General features: G+C 41.0%; 1 protein-coding gene across 2 annotated transcripts in view; it reads right to left on the bottom strand.

The window, feature by feature from the left end:
- The window catches only part of IGF1R (insulin like growth factor 1 receptor), a 195,435-nt gene that overhangs the window by 21,616 nt on the left and 154,605 nt on the right, over window positions 1-19,214 (bottom strand). The window contains exons 6-17 of one of the 2 annotated variants that reach the window (XM_005436633.3): window positions 18,374-18,588; window positions 16,252-16,378; window positions 14,817-15,055; window positions 14,171-14,338; window positions 13,759-13,963; window positions 9,279-9,565; window positions 7,645-7,781; window positions 7,151-7,310; window positions 6,017-6,119; window positions 4,516-4,586; window positions 2,046-2,275; window positions 1,661-1,771 (exon numbers count right to left, since the gene is read on the bottom strand). In XM_005436633.3, the coding sequence (XP_005436690.1) occupies window positions 1,661-1,771; window positions 2,046-2,275; window positions 4,516-4,586; window positions 6,017-6,119; window positions 7,151-7,310; window positions 7,645-7,781; window positions 9,279-9,565; window positions 13,759-13,963; window positions 14,171-14,338; window positions 14,817-15,055; window positions 16,252-16,378; window positions 18,374-18,588 (2,053 nt within the window). Of the gene's footprint in view, window positions 1-1,660; window positions 1,772-2,045; window positions 2,276-4,515; window positions 4,587-6,016; window positions 6,123-7,150; window positions 7,311-7,644; window positions 7,782-9,278; window positions 9,566-13,758; window positions 13,964-14,170; window positions 14,339-14,816; window positions 15,056-16,251; window positions 16,379-18,373; window positions 18,589-19,214 lie in introns of both variants that reach the window. The other variant, XM_005436632.3, reaches the window with a different exon arrangement.

Here is a 19,214-nt window from a genome sequence, read left to right as displayed (position 1 = left end):
CTGCTGTTCTACCATCTTCACAAACAACCAGATAATGTTAAATGATTTCATTACTTGCTCCCCATTTCTCCATAACCAGATGTCTCTTGAATTGTTTCTATTTGTAAATAGGAGAAAAAGCTTATGGGATAATTTCTTCTGAAGCCAATTCGCTCTTTAGTACCATGGATACATGGCTTCTGCCATTCTCATCTCATGGATGAAGGAGTTCAGGTACTTATACGCAATCAGTTAAGTCCCACCATCCTTACCAGTATGAATTTGCCTAAGCCTTACACCCTCTGAATAACTATCGCTGACGGAGTAAACCGCAACCATGGCGTTACATACTAAATGCTGCTAATGACAAAGATCCTAAAGCGCACAGATCGAGTCACTGAACTTCTTCACATTCCCACCCAGAGATTAAACAGTCCCTTACCCAGCCTTCCACGGAAAGTGTTCGTGTCCAGTCCCGCAACCACTTTCAAACTGTGCTACTTTGTGTTGCGATAACGAGACATACCCACTACTTCCAGGCTCCCAAGAGCTGAGTGCAACATACCTCATGGGAGCCCAGAAGATCCAACCAAGAAAGCCCAGATGGACCACCATGAGTTGAATCCCCAGGGGGCATAGGTATGGAAGCTGCATGGTTAAATTATCAGTAATGCCAGCGGTCAGGCAAGTCCTCCATCCACACCTTGTCGAAGCATCCTGCCTTCCTCCTCATACAGGTCCTCAGATGACTTTATTCCATGCTTTACATGCATATCAAGGAAGGCAGGGAATTTAGGCACAGGCCTAAATTCAGACTGCTTTGGAGAGCATCAGCATACAAGACAGAAAAGCCAGGTACAGAGCTCTTCGTTTTGGTAATTTCTATATAATACCACTGTCTTTTTTATCAACTTTGTTGAATTCAACCAAAACTATTTCGCATAAGCTGAAACATTAATAATAATAAATGCTAGTTGTTTACTTTGGCATTCTCTGAATCCTGTACTCAGTATGGTTATTTTCTGTATCCAATCTCTCAAGCAACTGTTCTTGCTACGTGCAGTGCCCTCATTCTCTTGTGCACATATAATGCTCGTGTTCTGTTCCTTGAAGTTACTCACATCAGAATTTCTAGACCAAGGACAAAAGCTGCTGAGCTAATTTCCTATATAGTCTACACTATGATTTCAGTGGCAAGTGACCTATGTGTCATCTATATTCTTCAGACCCTGTATCATATGTGGCAATTGTAGCTGTTACACTGATGGTCAATGTGTTAGACTAGACATATTAGCTAAGATACTAGATTTTTACTTTCCAGCAGAGACAGTAGGCAGGGTATACAACATGAAACAACTACCCAAACATGCACCCTTCATATAGCCAATTTTTTGTTTAACATCTTGACGAGAAATTAAATTAGACAAGAGACTTAATCCAAATCTGGAAAACAGGACGCAGTAACACAGGAAGGGACCTACTCCATGCAGTACATGACTGTTTGCAATGGCTACCTCATGAAACAAAGGTGTTGCAAATCAGAGCAGCCCATGTTTTGTTATTAAAGCTTAAGGAGAAGGACAAGAAAGGGTAATTGCCTGCTGCTTCCAACGTGATGCTGTTTCATTCAAGACGATTCTAACCGAAGAAAGAAAAAAACATCCAGCGGCTCACGACTCACCTCTGTGTCTGGCCTCAATGATCTCAAGTAACTTTTGAGGTCTCCACGTGTCATCAGCTCCATAATAACCAGCGTAGGCTGGCCCTGAGAAACAACGCCAAGCAGCCGAACCTGGAAGAGAAAAACAAATGTTCAGTTACAAATACAGCTAATTAAACTGCAGTAATCGTTACTCATGTTGATATGTAGCCCCAAATACCTGTGAACCTGTGGGAAAGGTTTGAAAGTAGATTCGATTCCACCTTCTGACTCCTGTTTCACAATATTATCAAGTAGCGCAGAGCTGAAGCTAGAATTCCAAGTTCCCACTTCAGTGAGCGAAGACATGCCCTGGCCGCCCTCACGCCAATAAGCACCACAGCCTCGTTACATTTTCATGACTTACCACGTGGTGACAGTTGAACTCCTTCATTACCGAGGCCTCGTTTAAGAACTCTATCCTCTCACGCATGCTTGCGGACTCATTGACGGTCTTGATGGCCACCCGGGTCTCCGGCTCGTCCTTCACCACTCCCTTGGCTATCCCCTCGTACACCATTCCAAAGGAGCCCTGCCCAAGCTCCCGACACATGGTGATCTTCTCACGGGGCACCTCCCATTCATCTGGAACATACACTAAGGAGAGAAAAAACAGGCCACGTGTTCCACTTCTGCGAGTGGTGCGACCACTCACTGCTTTACGATACCAACTGCCCAAACAATTTTACTGTAAAAAACACTACGCACAATGCTGAGACCTTGCACCATACATGTAAATAGTCCGTGGTCTTTCCCAGACATAGGTAAGTAGATGCTTGGCACGCCAACAATCTTGAAGAAATGTGTAGATGGACCTGAAGTGGCCTCACTAGGCTACTGATGCAAGGGGACAAAAATAAGGAACCTCAAAGCACAAAACAAGGGTGGGAAAGAGGCCTGAATCAATACTTCAGGCCTGAGCTTTTCTTGGGATCCTTGATTTTCTAATTCCTCCAGACAGCATCAAAGATACTTGATCATCTGTATCAGTTCAGTGCCTGCTGTATTCTCCATTAAACAGATTGATTTTATGACTAGAGGGAAACAGACTCTCTGATCTAGTAGGCTCTTCGCATGAAACTATTCTAATCACTTGCACACACACTGTTGCACCAGTAAAGGCAGAACTTGCTGCCGCTGCAAGTCTTTGATCTGAGGCAGAAGAGAGATCTCAGAAGGTGACTGCCACGAGGGAGGACTGCCTCAGGCAAGAAGACATCCGAGTAGTCACTGATGCTGCTGCCTATCAGTCACTGAAGGAGGGGACAGTTGTGTCACATGCTCTGGATGGGTGAAATGACAGGATGCAAAAATAGAGGATTATAGCATGAACACTGACAGACCTTTAACCCTAACGGTGCTGCTATAAAAAAATAACCATAAAGTCTTCCACTGCTACTCCAGCTCAACCCATGAGCCTCCTGGGGGCTTTTGGAAACACTGTTCTGGCAAGAAGCCTACAGCAGTAGCACCAAACTAAACCATAAGCAGAAGAAATGACGCCTCAAGGAAATTAATCTAATATTCCAATTTCCTCCTGCGCTCGAAGAGCTCCACAGGTACATAATCCATACAGTACAGGCCCATGCTCATTACAGACAACCACACCTCAAGGTGGGGGTGGGGATTAATTATCTAACAAGCAAGGGTTCCAGTAAGAACACAGTTGCTTTTTGTATTATTTTTTTACTTCATTCATTTAGCCAGAAAGCTGAATGTCCAGAGTTCTCCATTCTACAACAATCACAGCACAAGGGCTTTCTGGAGACGCCGAGGATCCCTGGACTGCCAAGCTATTCAGGTCCTGCTGCTGCTCAGGGACAGCAAGACAAGAACTGGCAAGCTCATCTACACCATCAGCAGGCACAGCTTCCTGCAGTGGTGAAGTACAGGAAAGTAACACAGACATACGGAAAGCAAAACTAAGAAAGCACACTGTTCTAGGAACAGCAATTTTGCTTTAAAGAATTTTTATTTCCTGGATGGTTTTAAACACTTGAGCATGATCCACATTGTGTCTCTCACAGAAAACTTTAAGAAATTAAAGATGCCCCCCAAACCCCCACATCTGATTTTAGAACTACAGTTATTTCGCTCTTTTAGCGGAGCACTCAGCACCAATACACCAGCTGGGATCTAAACACTGCCACAGTCTAAAACCTCTGAATACTGTCATTGCCAAATATATACATCAGTCACAAATACATTAGGGCAGTCTGAAACTAGCTTTAAAGAAAACAGTTTGCCAGCTAGAGACACTATACTCCAGATAAGAGAAACAAATATGAATTACACTAAACATCCGAGTTCATTTTACGACAAAATTTCTGCATGTGGTGTGTCTAGAAGCCCAGAATATTGCTTTTCTCTTTCTCTAACTGTGAAAGGTTGTTGGAGAGCTTTATTGACATGGGAAGTAAGGAGAAAGTATTTTTTAAGCGCTACCCTTTTCCACATGAGAAGTACCCAGAAACAAGCAGCGGGTTTGTTCCAATAGGTCAAAACAGGGCTTAAAAGGGCAAACATTAAAGATTAATTCATGAATTCCTCCTTCACTCCAGTGAAAACACCACTGGACGAGTAGATAATCTGACAGTGAAACTAATGCATCCAAATTAGCCTCAGCTGAATAATCTACAGAAAAAAACCCTCAGAAACTCCCCAGTTTCAATAGACAGGTGACATTCACTTATTATCAGTGATGGATTCCATGGCTATGCTAATAAAACAAAGAGAGAAAGGTGTTTTACAACATCCCTTTCAGAGCTTCATACCTTTCAAAGTCAGATACAGACTACGTGAAAGGAAAAGCATCACAAGCGTACGGCCACACTTACCATCTGAAGCGCTGAAGTACTCGGGGTTCACAGAAGCATAAAGTACTCCATTGCCCAGTCTGTCACTGTTCCTGTTGAAATATATTTTTTCTTTTTTAATCTTTAAGCCTAAGTAAATTTCAGACCACCTCTTCTACAGCTTTTCCACCATTTGCTCAACCACAGAGTATTATGTACTGTATGTGGAGAGCTTTTCAGACAAAGGGGACAACCCGATTTCTTATTTTACCTCACATAATCAATGGGAAAACATCCCAGAATAGCTTTCCCACGAAAACTGCAGCCTTCTCTACGCCAAACCAGTACCAGAAAAACGTAAACACAAGGTACTTTGAGCTGCTGAGTAAACTTCGTTTAAGAAAGGCTGCTGTACAGTAATACAACCCAGGAGACTTGGGGCTGCGAACACACTTTGACATCATCTGCTCTACTGTGGGAGAGAGGTGATCTAGCGAAGTGCAAGGCTGTTTTCAATGTGAAATCCCATTCAACTATTTTATAAGTGTTTCTATTTTATTTTACAAACACACGCATACTGTCCCTAGCTGTGTCCTTCCCCGCCCAGTTTTACTGGGGTGATGCGGGGTGATTTTCAGAATAAGATTTATTTATTCAGTGTGAGAGCTCTTGCAGAAGGCAGGCTGTAGAAATCACATTATCAACCAGCTGTCAAAAAATCAAAGACAAAACTTTCTTGTGGGTTAGAACAACAGTTTGAAGAAGTAGTTATCAGGCATTTCACCTAGGAGAGCCCAAGGGAAGGCCAAGCAGCTATTGTACTTCACTAGATATAAAGCCCTTTCTAGAGTACTTGAGAAGAACTGGTACTACTGTCTGCGATACTACAAGTGACTTAAAGCTGGAAATAACAGGATACTCAATGAGCATAATTTATGAGTGTAATAAAAAATCTCCATACCTATAAAGTTGCGAGGCTGAACATTTGCACTGGCTTCTATTAAGTTATCATTATTTATTTCAATTAAATAGATTAAAAAAGAAACAAACTAGTTACAAAAAAGAAAACTGAGGAAAACAGATTAATAGAACTGCTCCCAAGACTGCTCTGTCCAGAAAGTAATTTTTCAAGTGGATATAAAGACTTCCAAAAACCTCTAGAATTTGCAAGAAATCAAATTAGCCTAAACAGAACTAAGTTTCTGTGATTTATACTGACTCATACTTCAGTCAAATCTTCTGATGATATAGGTTCAGTGTCTGCCATCATTGTCCCAGTAGATATGTTCCTGACAAGCCCTCCTCTTCCCTCTCAAACATGATACTGTAATAAAAAGCCTCTTCATATCTCAAGCAGCAGCCAGATGCTCACTGGTAACTCTAAACCACCCCCTTTTACACACCAACAAGGCAGAATCTACTTCAGCTTCTCGAGTCCTCTGAATGCCATTTCTCTTTTTAATTTGTAACTTGCTCTACGAGCACAGATTTGAAAATAAGCATTCCTCTCCTGCAGTTGTAATGTAGAGCATATACAACTCACCTCTTTTTGTTAAAGACATACAACATTATCAGCAGTCCCCCAATGATGAGCAGGAAAGCAATAGGGAGCACTATTATCAAGTGCAGGAAGTTCCCATAGTTTGCTGCTGCAACCAACAAGAAAACAATTGTATTAGGGTTTGTATAAAATCCCCATTAACAAAGAAACATTCAAAACCCACTCAGTGTATTTCCATACAGGGAAGAAATCAAAGTACTCATTTCCTTGTCTGATGTGGAAAAATGTACTCAGAAACGCTCCCTGACTGCAGATGAGTAGAACAAGGAAACAGACAGTAAAAAGCATCAATTTTGTACAGAACAGCATCTGTCTGGGGTTTCACAAGTTATGCTTAAGGACTTAGATTCCTCAGTGAACAATATGTAATTATTTACTTGCATATTCACCTTTTTTCCACCTTTTGTTCAACTTGCAAACACTGATACTTATATTCAGAATATACACACACTGCTCTTAACTTCAAGTTCTTCCAAGTCCAGCAATTCGAAATCCAAAAAGGAACAGAAGATGGGGGTTTCAGTTTTCTGTGGGTACATCTGCTCTACAACTAAATACGGAAGTTCTTGATGGGGTCTCTGTGGACACTACGGTGGTGTTCTTCCAAAGTATAAACCATTCCCACTGCCAGGACCAGCATCAGGATGTTATCTTTATGTAACATCACTCGGAGTAGGTCATATGAAAAAGCGTTTTGATATTCAAAAAAAATCTGCCAGCCAAAAATCTAAACAAATGATTTGCTTCTTGAATTATTTTGCAATTTAAAGCAGGTGTGCCTTATTGCCAGGGTTTTGTACAATCCAGCTCCATGTTATGGCTAACATTACATTCCCAACATAGCTGCACATCACAGGAAGCTACAACAGTGTGGAAATGCATGCATTTTGCACAAAAGAAAAGGACTACACCTCAGATACACCTCCTGGATTGTCAACACTTGCCAAAAAAAATGGAACAGGAAAGAGTTCCCAAAGAACCATCAGTAAATAAGAGGAGTATTCCGAGTATAGGCAAGAGGCTCATGCACCCAGCTACATACGTAAACATCAGGAATTATTAAAAAAAGACAGCAGTCCCCCAGTTTGACACAGCCAAAACCCATTTTTGTCTTACATTTGGGTTGCACATAGAAAGAGACTGGCTCAGTCCATGACCCATTTCCAGCCAACGAAGTGGCCTGAACTCTAGCAGAATAGTTTCCAGGGTTCAGATGAGTGAGTTTAGCTCCTCCAAGCTTCTTGTATTCCTGCCTGGAAACACATTCCCGCTTTTCCTAAAACAAAAAAAGCAGTTTACAGTTCATGTTAGTATCTTCACATTCCTTCACTCTTGAGAAAACAATACAGCTGCAGGCTAAGCTAGTTTTTCTAAGTAAAAGCCCCATCTGATTAGCTGTTCTTCACGCACCTTAAGGAGGTAAGTGGAATTAAAAAACCATCAAAATAAACAAAATGAAGGGCACGCTGGTTGGTGCTGGGTGTTTGAAATCACAGTTTCTATCTTTGGTCTGCTGCACTGCACAGAAGCATGTTAAGAAAGATCCCACCTTGTGCATAAATTATGAGTTACAAGACGTAACTCTTAACAGACACATGTCAAATCCTCACCTCTCCATGCTGACCATATTTGATTTCATACATTAGTATCAGCCCATTTGGATTCACAGGCTCTAACCACTTCAGGTAGACAGTGTTTTCTTCTTTTGCTTCCCATGCTACTGTTCCTGGAATGTTATCTGCTCCCTCTGTAAAATATTTACAAGCAATGTGAGAAGAATACCTATGTCTGAAACAGGAACTTCGGCAACAGCTGAGGAAAATAAGAGGTTCTTAGTACTCTGTAGGCATCAAAGCATTGCAGTGGGCACTATTCAAAGATGCAGAGAACAAAACACATGGGGCTAGGGGCCCACTGGAGAGATTAGCCGTCCCTGAACTGCTGGTGGCCAGAAAAACAGCGCAGCATACACAGCTTCACCAGGTATGGGCTCTGTGTTAGTCACTGCGCTCAGGGTGCCAAAAAACCCCTGTTTATCAGCATCTGATTCTTTCTTCCAAACTTTGCACCACACCAAAACGGTGCTGGTGGCCGTTCCCACCAAATGTGGGAACCTGTCTGCAAGCAGCTATGAACGCACCAGGTCTGCCCCACTGACATCCCTTTCCTAAAACACTCCATCTTAGGAAACTTAGCACAGCTTGAAGCCAAGTCTCATCGCAATTCAGGAACTGCTTTATCCCTATTTAATTCCTGATAATTTTATGTGGTTTATTCAAAATTTAACAGAAATATAAAGACCATTTCAGTCTAAGAAAAAAAGACCAATTCTTAAAAAATACAGTTGATAAGTTTAGAAGAAAACAGAATTGTTTAGCCTTTAATTTTCAGAGCCATGCGCTAAAAATCTGGGAACACTTATTTCCTTTTCCCTGATCTCACAGATTTCCTTATTTCCTTGAAATAAGCAATACTTTTTGCTTTTTTACAGACACAGCTGGATCTGGATTATGATACTCTTTCCTTCCAGAAACAAAACAAAATTGCTACCATTCTGCATCAAATATTCCCAGACATCTGCTAGAGTCAGAAGCTCTTTGCTGGATGCAATGAGCTTACACTAAAATCATCTCTATTCTTCTCAGAAGAAGTACAATCTGTAGAAGTCCCAAACACGAGTAGAGCATTCAATGCCTCCTATTTGAAATACTCTAGATGCCAGCGATTGGGCACAAAGCAACACAGTAGCCCTCCTGTTTCCAGGCTGGACAAATGCATGGTCATTCTGTGACGGAAGAAACATTTGGCAAACATTCCCACCAGCAAAACTAACATCTGCAAACAGTTCAGAGTGAACACAGCAAAACTAAACATTAGCTGAGAAATGTTCCCCTGTCTCCATTCAGCGTACAGGGAACTGCAGGATAAAACCTTTGAACCCACCATGTCTGTGGGTCTCACCTGTATATCTGGGAAACAGATTCTCTCATAATTGTCTCAGTAGTCAACGCACGCACTTCTACCCTTCTCCCGATCACAGGACAGGCTCAGTACGTCTCGCTCAGTACACACAAGAGACCAGTCAAGGACATTAAACTACTGTAACAAAGTTTTATATAGTTCCAGTTTATCTTCTTGCATAGAATTTTTTTATTATACCCCAATGTTTTCGTACAGTACATCCTCCCCGAGATGGATCTCTCCCCAGAAAATAAAACGAAGCTGTATACTTGTGAGAGCGTACCTGAAGGCATGGTTCTTGCAAAGACAAAGTTGGAAGCACTACAACCAAGCGTGTCAGCTTCATGGTTGCAGCTGTGAATATCAATGCGGTAAAGAGTAAAAGGCTGGAGATGGGAGATCACAGTTCTCTCCTTGCCATCCACTTTGGTCTCAAAGAACGGGTATTCCACCTCACTCTCCTCTGTGTCAGAAGCGTTGGTGAAGTGATCTGTCCCAGTCGCATTCCTGTTTCGAGCAGCCAAAGTGGCATTTGCGATTCGGAACACGTCCCTCCGCTTCCGATCGGGTCTGTGAAGCAGACAGGTAGGTACAGAAAAGGTCTCTTTAGAGAGAATCTGGTTTTTCGCCAGCTCCAGGGAAACTGTGCAAAAAGACCCGGTAAAACGGGTAACTCTGCTATTAAAAAAGATAAACAAAGGAAACTGCAAAAGAAGATGAAAGCTTTCTCTCAACCTGAACCTGCAGGACGTCAGTACATCCCATTACCCTCTCGTCTGGTCAGAAACCAACCAAAACTCTGAAGCTCACACTGTGCCCCAAGATTCACACACAAACTTCTGACCTCACACAATAAACCAGATAGCAAAAATAGCTTCACTGTTGCCTAGATTAGTATTTAATGACAGTTATGTTGATGCTAAAGGTTGAAAAGGTTTGAAGAAAAAATTGATTTGAGGTTTGCTGGACGAGCAAAGCTAACTCTCAATAGGTTGAACTTTCTTTTCAGTTGCAATGAAATTACAGACCTTTGAATGTATTGTGCTGAGAAACGAAACTTTGGAAGGCGGCTGAAGACTGCGAATGTTAACCACTGCTAACGTGTGGTAATCTGTATCTACTTCTCTCACCCAAAAGCTCTGCAAAGGAACAATCTTCTTATATGAGAAAATACAGCACTAATACTGTGTATAGCAAAGAGTTCACCGAGCAGTTTGCTTTGCTTTACTGGCATCCGTATGAAATTTAGGCAGAGTTAAAAATTTGAGGATTTACAGCAACACTACTACTTTGTCATTCTAAGAAACTGTTGCAGTGGACAGGCCTGACGATCAGCGCAAGCGTCAATATGAAAATACTCTTACAATCATCTGGATGGTATTAGCTAACCAACACATGACTGCCACACGTTTGACTTGTCACTTGGTCTTGTGTCAGATCCAAGGCTGTTTTGCACAGGGGCACTAACTACAGAGGGCAAGCTGGCTTCTCCAGCTCCTGCTCTTTCAGTCTCCGTGGTCTGCAGGACTGCTCACACCTGGAAAGCAATGCACCTGGGGAGTTAAAGAAGAATGTAAGAGTCACACTACAAAAACAGCTCTGGCTTGAATCCTAGCCCACCTGAAATCCCTTAGCCAGTGCCCCTGTAGCACCAGGTCAGTGCAAGGTTATCAGGGACAGAGGTGAAGTCTAACACATTTCTATGAGAGAGCGAGTTACAAACCAGGCAGCTAGGGCCTCCCTCACACAACAGGAAGATGACTCAACAGGAGAAGTTCATTCACTGTCAAATATACTGTCTTAGTACACTCAGCCGCAAAACAGCATGCTGCAGAGAGAGCCAAAACCAGGCTGACTTGGTTTTGAAATCTTCTGGCAGAGGTTGGATGAAATTTTTTTTTAGGACTTCACTACAAAATTTTCCAAAATCCTTTTACTATGTCTTCAGTAGTCGTTTTGACACTCTCAGATGCCATGTAAACCACAGCACAGAAATAAACGAAGAGAAGGAAAAAAAGCTTCCTAAGTTACGAAGAAATTGTTTTTTAGCAACATACAAGCAAATGTCTTAACTTGTCTGTGGGGTATGGGGGAATTTCATAGGAGAGGTAAGCACTTGCACCTCCTTTACACTGGTATTTATGGACATTACTAAACCTATTCACCTTGCTGAAGATGAGTATTCATTTACTGCTTTAACTCAGCGAAAAAGAACTTCTGAACCACTAAAAGCGCATGGGATGCCAACAACAAAAGCATATGCCAATGCGAGAACCCAAAAAGCATGACTTAACCTATTACTGCTTTTATGGGATGCATGAAGTTTCAACTCTTTGGTGGTATCTGGGTGGAAGAGGAAAAAAACCCAGAAGTATTACAGGCCTACCTTGCCTTTGGGGGAAAAGATAAAGCAACACAAAACTTGCTGAGAAAACTACAGTTCTATCAGAAAGAAAAAAAGACCTGCAGGATAACCACAAGGCAAACATGATTAAAACATCAAGAGATTTGACACCACTGCTTTTTGGTCAAGCAGCTTCCTGCTTTCATGAAAGGCACAGATAAAGACAAAAAACAAGCATCCAAGGAAATAAGAAAAAGTCTAGAGATAAAAACATGAAAATTCATCTATACTGTTAAGGGAGAGGAAGGAAGAGAAATGCAAGACAAAAACTAAAAATAACACTATAAAAAACAAAATCAAATTAAAAAAAAAAAGGTGGGTCATTAACATAAAACTAGGTCTTCTCATACTTTATGGCAATTTTTACGTTACTTCTCAAATACCTTCTGCTACACACAGAGGCCGTCTCATCCTGCTCATTAGAGAACCAAAAAACTTGAAGAATAACTCCTCCTCCTGTGGTTGTGAATTTTCAAGACTAACCAGTCCTAATGTTTGAAAGCTACCTCACCACTGCAGTAATACACTTGGGGTCATCCAGAAGTTGCACACAAGATTAGATCAACAGGTTTTTTGAACAACCTTAAAGCCATTCAGTCAAATATTTTCATGCTGTATTATATGCTGCATCTCTTTCATAATTTCCTGGAGACAGGTACAACACTGGAAACAAATACCACTATTGAGGCTTGCATTAACACATTAATTACAATCTCCCTTGGGAAAGAAAGTGAAAAGAACAGAAAAAAAAGAAAAGGCATCAGCAAGTAATGAACTGCTTAGATTTGTCCCATGGAGATGTCTCACTAGCTCATAATCTTTAATTTCCCTGACATACAGCCTCTTTAAAGTTGCTTGGCTATGCAGCTATTTTCTCAGCATTGTACCTTCCTTATCTGCCCTTGCTCTTGACAAAACATACCCTTATGACAGTAAGTTAAGAAAAAAGGGAAACAGACAAGTTATCAGGAAATTCTTTGTGAATTGGACAGTTTGTTTGTTACCGAGTTCAAGGTTCTATGAATTTCCTTTGGGAGGGGGGGAATGCAAGAGAATTTGAGCGTAGGTAACATTTTAAATGACAAAGCTTTGGTGAAATAGAAAAATTCCTTTGCAACAGACTTGCAAATAGTTTAGACCCAATATGTGCCTTTCAAAACTCCTTGCAGTGCTATTTCATGAAGTTCAAAATCAGATCACATTTACAAACTTTTCACTTTGCTCAGGAATTACACCCTGGCCAGTTACGGTGGCTGTTACTTCTCTGTACCTCATCTTTGCTGCTGGTTCTCAACATCAGTAGGGAAACGCTGCAGAAGTTCAACCACAAATGCTACGTGTGACTCAAACCCAGCTCAGACAGAACACGTACCACTTCCAAAGAGAGACAGTACTTAGTTCCTAATTTTCTGGATAATGCTAAGAAGCACTGCACATATCACAGTCCCGACCCCAAACAAGTCAACCCAACACATCCTTGAATAAAGGTCCAAAAAACCACAACAGAGTGTAGTATCAACCATTTTTAATGAGCAGCAACCATACACTTTCGAGTTCTCAAACACAACACTACACCATACACTTCACCTGCCAACAAAGACAACAAGATAACATACACGACTAAAATCTGATTGCTTATAGACTGTAACATAACAGCTACGCACTGTGTGCTAGGCCCCAGGATCCAATTATCTAAAGCAAGAACAGCTTACATGAAGGATAAATTGGAAACTCAAGGATCAAAATCGCCAATTAATTCAGTAGTAACTACTCTATGTTGCAGCATAAAATCATTACTATTCCACTTAATGTGTAAGCGGTCGTGTTTATCATGGAGGAGTGGGCGTATTTAATACTTCTCTGCAGCACAGACCCAGGAAACCAATACGCCCTTTGCAATTAGTGCAGTGAGAAAGGAAGACCAGTTTCAATTCTGTGAGGTGACTATGCCCTCCATTTCAAAGCCAAATAAATCTTCAGATTAGGAACACAAGCACTTAAATGGCTATTCAGAGAAAGATCACATTTGAAACCTTTTGTCTGCCACATGTTGCTCACCTCCGAAATCCTTATAGACAAAGAGCTCCTCAAGTGACTCTTGACTTGGAAAAGAAAGCATCACTAAAGTCCTTCAATGACACAGCTAAGAACACTCACTATTAGCTAAAACTGAGAAAGATACAAAAATAATAAAAGAAACTGCAAAGTAAGGCTGCGGATTGTATCGCATAAAAGGAAAGGTGATGTCTATGTGTTTCAGGTGTTATCTATGTATACTTTCATGTCCAGAAAGCCTCAGCTCTAGGAAATTCTCATTATTAGCCCCACTTGCAAAGAGAAAGTGTCCAAAGTCCATTACCTGGGGACAAAGATGGAGTTGTGAAGGAAGTTCTCAAAGACTTTACGGTACTCTGCTTCTTCCTTCTCAGCTTGCTTTTCTGCCTCTGTCTTGGGACAAGCACAACAAGGTCCTTTTTCTCCACCACATCCCTCTGGCTTGGTGGGTTCAGTAGCTTCTTCTGTATCAATGGTCCCATCAGCATATCTTCGAATTGGGACTTTATCTTAAAAGAGAAGAACAGAGGCAGCTCGTTTCTTTTCTCTCTGTATTACAAATACAGCAATAATCCCATGTTTACCCATTCCTTTCTACTTGCTGTTACGCACAAAAGAGTTGCAAAGCAGGGTACAGGCTTTAGCTCTGGTCAGTAAAAGCGCACCGGCAGGCTGAGTCACAGGCATTTCAACACAAGCGTGTTTTGTTTTCCTACCTTTGGAGCAGTAATTGTGTCTGTAAAGGTAACTGTCCTGAGGCTGCTGCTGCCATCGCACGATGTAGTATGAAAGGTTGCCATTGGGAAGAGAGGGAGGATTCCATTTCACAATCAGTTGGGATGAGGAGTTGGATGCTGAAATAACATCCAAGGGAATGGAGGGCACTGGAGGACGAAAAAGAAAAAGGGAAGTATTTACATCTACGGCATCTCCAGTGTATTTCGATGCAAGCTTTTGAAGTGAATCCCAATCCATTTCTAGACTGCAAGAAAAAAAACACTATCCTATTTCAAAGAAAAGATTTTCTACTTATGACCCACTAACAACACTTACTAAGGGTTCGACTGCAACCACATACAGCTGCAATCCCAAGCCGTACTTCAGTTTACCTTGACCAGCAGAACAAAGTCTGGAATCCTAACTCCAAAACACTCACACAGTTCCCAATGAAAATAAAGTATAAACCACCACAGTTCTAATTCAAATCTTAATGCTGCTTTCATAATTACTGAAACCTTCTAGCATTATGCATGTCATCTGCACATAAATTAAACTTCTGTATTAACAATAGAACTTGCATAATAATACAATAAGCAAACTTGCAGCATTACCAACCTCTTACCCAAGAGCCCAAGATCTCACCTGCAGCATTGGTTCGGATATATACAATTTCACTTTTTGCTCCATGAATATGGTGGTTTTCCATCATTGTGAGGGTAACAGCCTTGACATAAATGGCATATTGAGTCCAAGGTTTCAATCCCTGCAGTAGAATTCCAGGGTTGTTCTCTTTGTTTGGTGGCAGGTCAACATCGACCATGTTCCAGCTATTAGAGCCACACGCATCTTGCCCATCGTACTCTGTCACATTTTTGAATGGTCTGAAACATTAAAGGTAAAAAATAGTACAAGATATTTATTTTTTCTTTAAAATTGTCATATATTTTTAAGTGTGCCTCACTACAATGTTGCTCAATAAAACAAATAAAGCTTACTAGCCTTCCATAGCAGAATAAAACAGAATAAAATCTGTATTTATTTCCAGGCAATACAAAATCAGAGTTCAGCTTTAGCTGCTTATTGCAATAAGGTAAAGTTCTCCATGAAAAGACTGAATTTACCTTTTTTTATCCAAACAGACAGTGAAACGCTTCAGACATATTTAGACTTCAGCTAAGCATATATGAAACAGAAGCAGCTCAGAACAGTTATTGATGGTGGGTGAGCTTTTTACCATAAACAATGCTAACTTCCATGACTGGACTTGACTAGTCCATCCAACAGGCTTTTTCCCCCCCCTTTTATTTCCACACAATACAAGCACATTATAGTAGTCATGCAGTCCTGCTTTTCCTACCTTGCAACACTGCTGCAAGAGGACATAAAGTACTATTCTTGTCATTAGTTACTATAGACTCATCAGCACTAAGTTTACTGCACCACAGTACACCATCACAATGACATTCTTTTTCAAGCCACGCTGGACGTAACGATCTGTGCTTCTGTGTCTCGCAGCCTTGCTCCGTATGTCATTACCAGCATTCTGAACCTCCCTTTTCACACCTCCATACTGCTTGGAGAGTATTAGTGTGCTCATTTTTATTTTTTACTACTTGAAATTTGAGACACTACGAGCATGTGCAAAGGCAGAGAGACACCTCCCAAGAAATCGGGCTCTCTCCATTAACCACCTCGCTCCTTCATTATCAAGAGACAGTAATACAGAAAACTACCAAAGCTAGATAATCTAAATAACCCCAAACCCTGAGCAGACATGTCGTCAAGATGATCGGGCAAACTCCTGACCTGTGGTACTCTCTAGTCAGTACTACAACTTGAGAAGGAAATATCTCAGTGAACATGACTTAGAAGAGCTCCGCATTAGACCCCTGGATTTGGAATCCATTTGTAAGCTTCAATCAAAGCCATCCTCTCTTGCTCCACCAAGAAAAGCACTTGAACAAAAGCAGGACTTGAGGGTGAAATATGCAAACTGGACGAGCTATCCAACAGTCAGAACAGAACTGTCTACTACCTCTCAGACTGCCCCAGTTAGCCTCTGACGACGTCTACTTACGCTTCTTTGTAGTAAACAGTGAAACTAATGAGATCTCTATAATCTGGAGGGCGATACCGTTCCCATGTTAGTTTAATCCGATTCTTGAGCGTAGTGTTGGAAACGAAACGCAGAATGTGGCTTTCACCTGCAATACAGAAGGACAGGACAGGACAGAGCATCACATCACCCGTCAGTTTTTCCTGTTTCTTAGGTATCAGTTTTAGCTAATTAGCCTTTCCAGTAACGCCTGTGATACCACAGTATACAGCAGCCTTTGTCTCTGTAGAGCTTCATATTTCATCCTACTACATTTGAGTGCTTAAGGGTAAGCAGTGACCTGGGCAATCATTTCAGAATGTGCTGGAGCTACTTGTTACTTTCTCTGAAGTAGATTTTCTTTCAATGCATCATCAGAAAGCTCTTGAAAACTACTTCAGACTCTCCCCGAGTGAGGAGTGGAAGTCCTGTATATTCACACGACTGATTTAAAAGCACTGAATTCATCACTGAACTCCAAGGCACATGCAGAACTGTACCTGGCCTCTACATTCTCACTTTCCGGGACAACTTTTGACAACTACAATTTGTTTTGCTGGGGAATGGACAACATGGAAAGGACAAAGGAGTTCACATTCCCACTCATGAGGCCGGACCAAGAACTCCAAAACTCAGTTCATATACGGCACAACCATTTGATGGCAGCAGCTTCCAGCTACTCTTCTGAACAGAGCTGGATGGAAGCCGGCAAGCTTTGAAATGAATGGCTTCCCACTACCAACTCACTGAGCTTTCCAATTCAAAACAAAATAGCATTTTAAAAACTAATTCTTGGATGAAGAAATAGTGTTCTAAGTGTCAACTGTGAGTTAGTTTCTTATGTTCCACAGAAACCTCTGAAAATAAAGGGGTTTTCACCCTCATGTACACTGGCACTATTGGTGCTATCTTTTCAAAGGCAGTTTAGCTTTTGTTGATTCTTTTCCCCTTCTCAGAGTCAGAAAGCTTTCTGTAATGGTTTTTTAAAAAAAAACAGGCAGCGGCTGGCACTAGCCTCAGTGATAGTAAGGACTGGCTGTGTGTCTGTAACTCCTCCAGGACTGCAAGCCTTTGCTCTATTGAATGTGCAAAGAATGGAGTGTGCTTACAACAAGAATCCATGCCATCTGCATTTATGCATCATGCCTAAAGAGACATTCAGCAGAGTACGTGTCCTAGTTTTGTAAACACCATCCAGGACAAGGGGACTTGACTTATACACAAGACCCATTTTAATTTACTCGGCTCCAAGAACACCACAAATAGACCAAAGAAAAATGCACCGTCAGTTCTAACAGTTTGATCATGAGGTCAAGTTTGTAAGCATTCTGTCATCTTAATTCCTAGATGAGCGACTGCTTTTAAATGTGTTGGTTACACCTGGAGACCTGATGTGCAGACCACCAAAGCCAAAAGAGGACTTTCCAATAGCTTTAACCGTTGCAGAATCCAAAATTAAATGCAGAGACACCGAAGTTTAGGAATAGTGCAGAGCACTAAAAAGTGTTACCAATTCAAAAGCAAATAATTTGAAAATAAAGCACAGAAAACAGTTTACAAGCATTTCTAGCAATCAGGTACAATATTTGGCAGGAGCTGAAATTAAGCTTGAACATAACAAACAGTTTGTTTTGGTGTCTATGCAATCGTTATTCAGCACCCTCATTAGTATCAAGAAACAGTAGATATCAGAGAGTAAAATAGCTATAATGATGTACATTTGTGATGGAAACTGAGAAACTGTTCCTCCTTGGATATACCAAAACACTAGATTTTATTTCTCGTTTCCCAGGTATGTTCCTGTTGTTATAGGATGCTGCTGCCACAAAAAAAAAAGGTGTTTGGAAAGCAGTCATCTTCATTGAATGTTTTTTATAGATGAATTGGTGACTACGTAACCACCTCATTTTCACGCATGCAAACAGACTCTCACAGCTACATTTTAAAAACTGAAAAAGTAGAACAACTGAAAGTCTACTGTAATTTCTAAACTTTAACTATTGCAATGGTCAGCAACATGGCAGTGTGTTTGGGTGTTTTTTTGTGACACCCTCCTATGCAGTTAACCTTGAGATTTTTTTTTTTTTTTGGTTTTTTTACTTACAAGATGCTCTCTCTCCATTGTTCCTTGGATTTATATCTCCTTTGCTTTGTCGTCCCTTGGTTCCTGAAACTTCCTCCATACGGTAAATCTCAGAAACACACAGTTTAGGATTAAATGCAAAGTACATTTTCCCCTCCTTGATCGTCAAGTTATGATGGTTCCAGTCCCACAGCTGCTGAAGATTGTGGTTGTCAAGCACATAGAAAGAATAATTCCTAGAAGGAAATTTTTGAAGAAAAAATACTGGTTTTAATTCATAGCAAATTCCAATGAAGAATACCTTAAAATAAGAAAATTTTAAAACACTGTTTCCTCTTAATAACCAAGAGTTAAATCAGTGTTTAGCAGAATACAGGATTTTCTTCTCCCATGTAGCAAGTTTTCCCTGAGTGCTTACTTTGGTCAGAGCGCAGGGAAATGACTGTAACACAGGACTCCAAGGCTGGCACCACACCATGTAAAGCCCGCTCCAACATGCGTTTTAATAATTGTATAGAAGCTACTATGAGAAATATAAATTCATGTCCTCTGAACAGCAGATCTCTACACTGGATTTTCCATGTTGTGGCAAACGGGAAACAATAACCTCACATACCTTATGGGAGGAAACAAATGGTGCAGTTCTGCAAATACAATTGTGAACACAGCTGTCTTGCTTACATTTACAAAAGCAACTATACGAGTTTGCATAGTGACATTTCTTTGCCTGTCTTAGCTTACCTCTTGGCTCAATGAAAATTTCCTACAATGTGTCAAGTACAATTGCACCTACACATCAAAACCTGACAGTAAACAGTTGCGCTGACTGCACAGCACAGGATCCACGCTTCAAAGTACAGAA

Source organism: Falco cherrug, chromosome 7 (genome assembly GCF_023634085.1).
Source record: "Falco cherrug isolate bFalChe1 chromosome 7, bFalChe1.pri, whole genome shotgun sequence".
In the NCBI taxonomy this organism is placed as follows: Eukaryota; Metazoa; Chordata; class Aves; order Falconiformes; family Falconidae; genus Falco; species Falco cherrug.
This window is presented reverse-complemented; position numbering and strand designations above follow the sequence as displayed.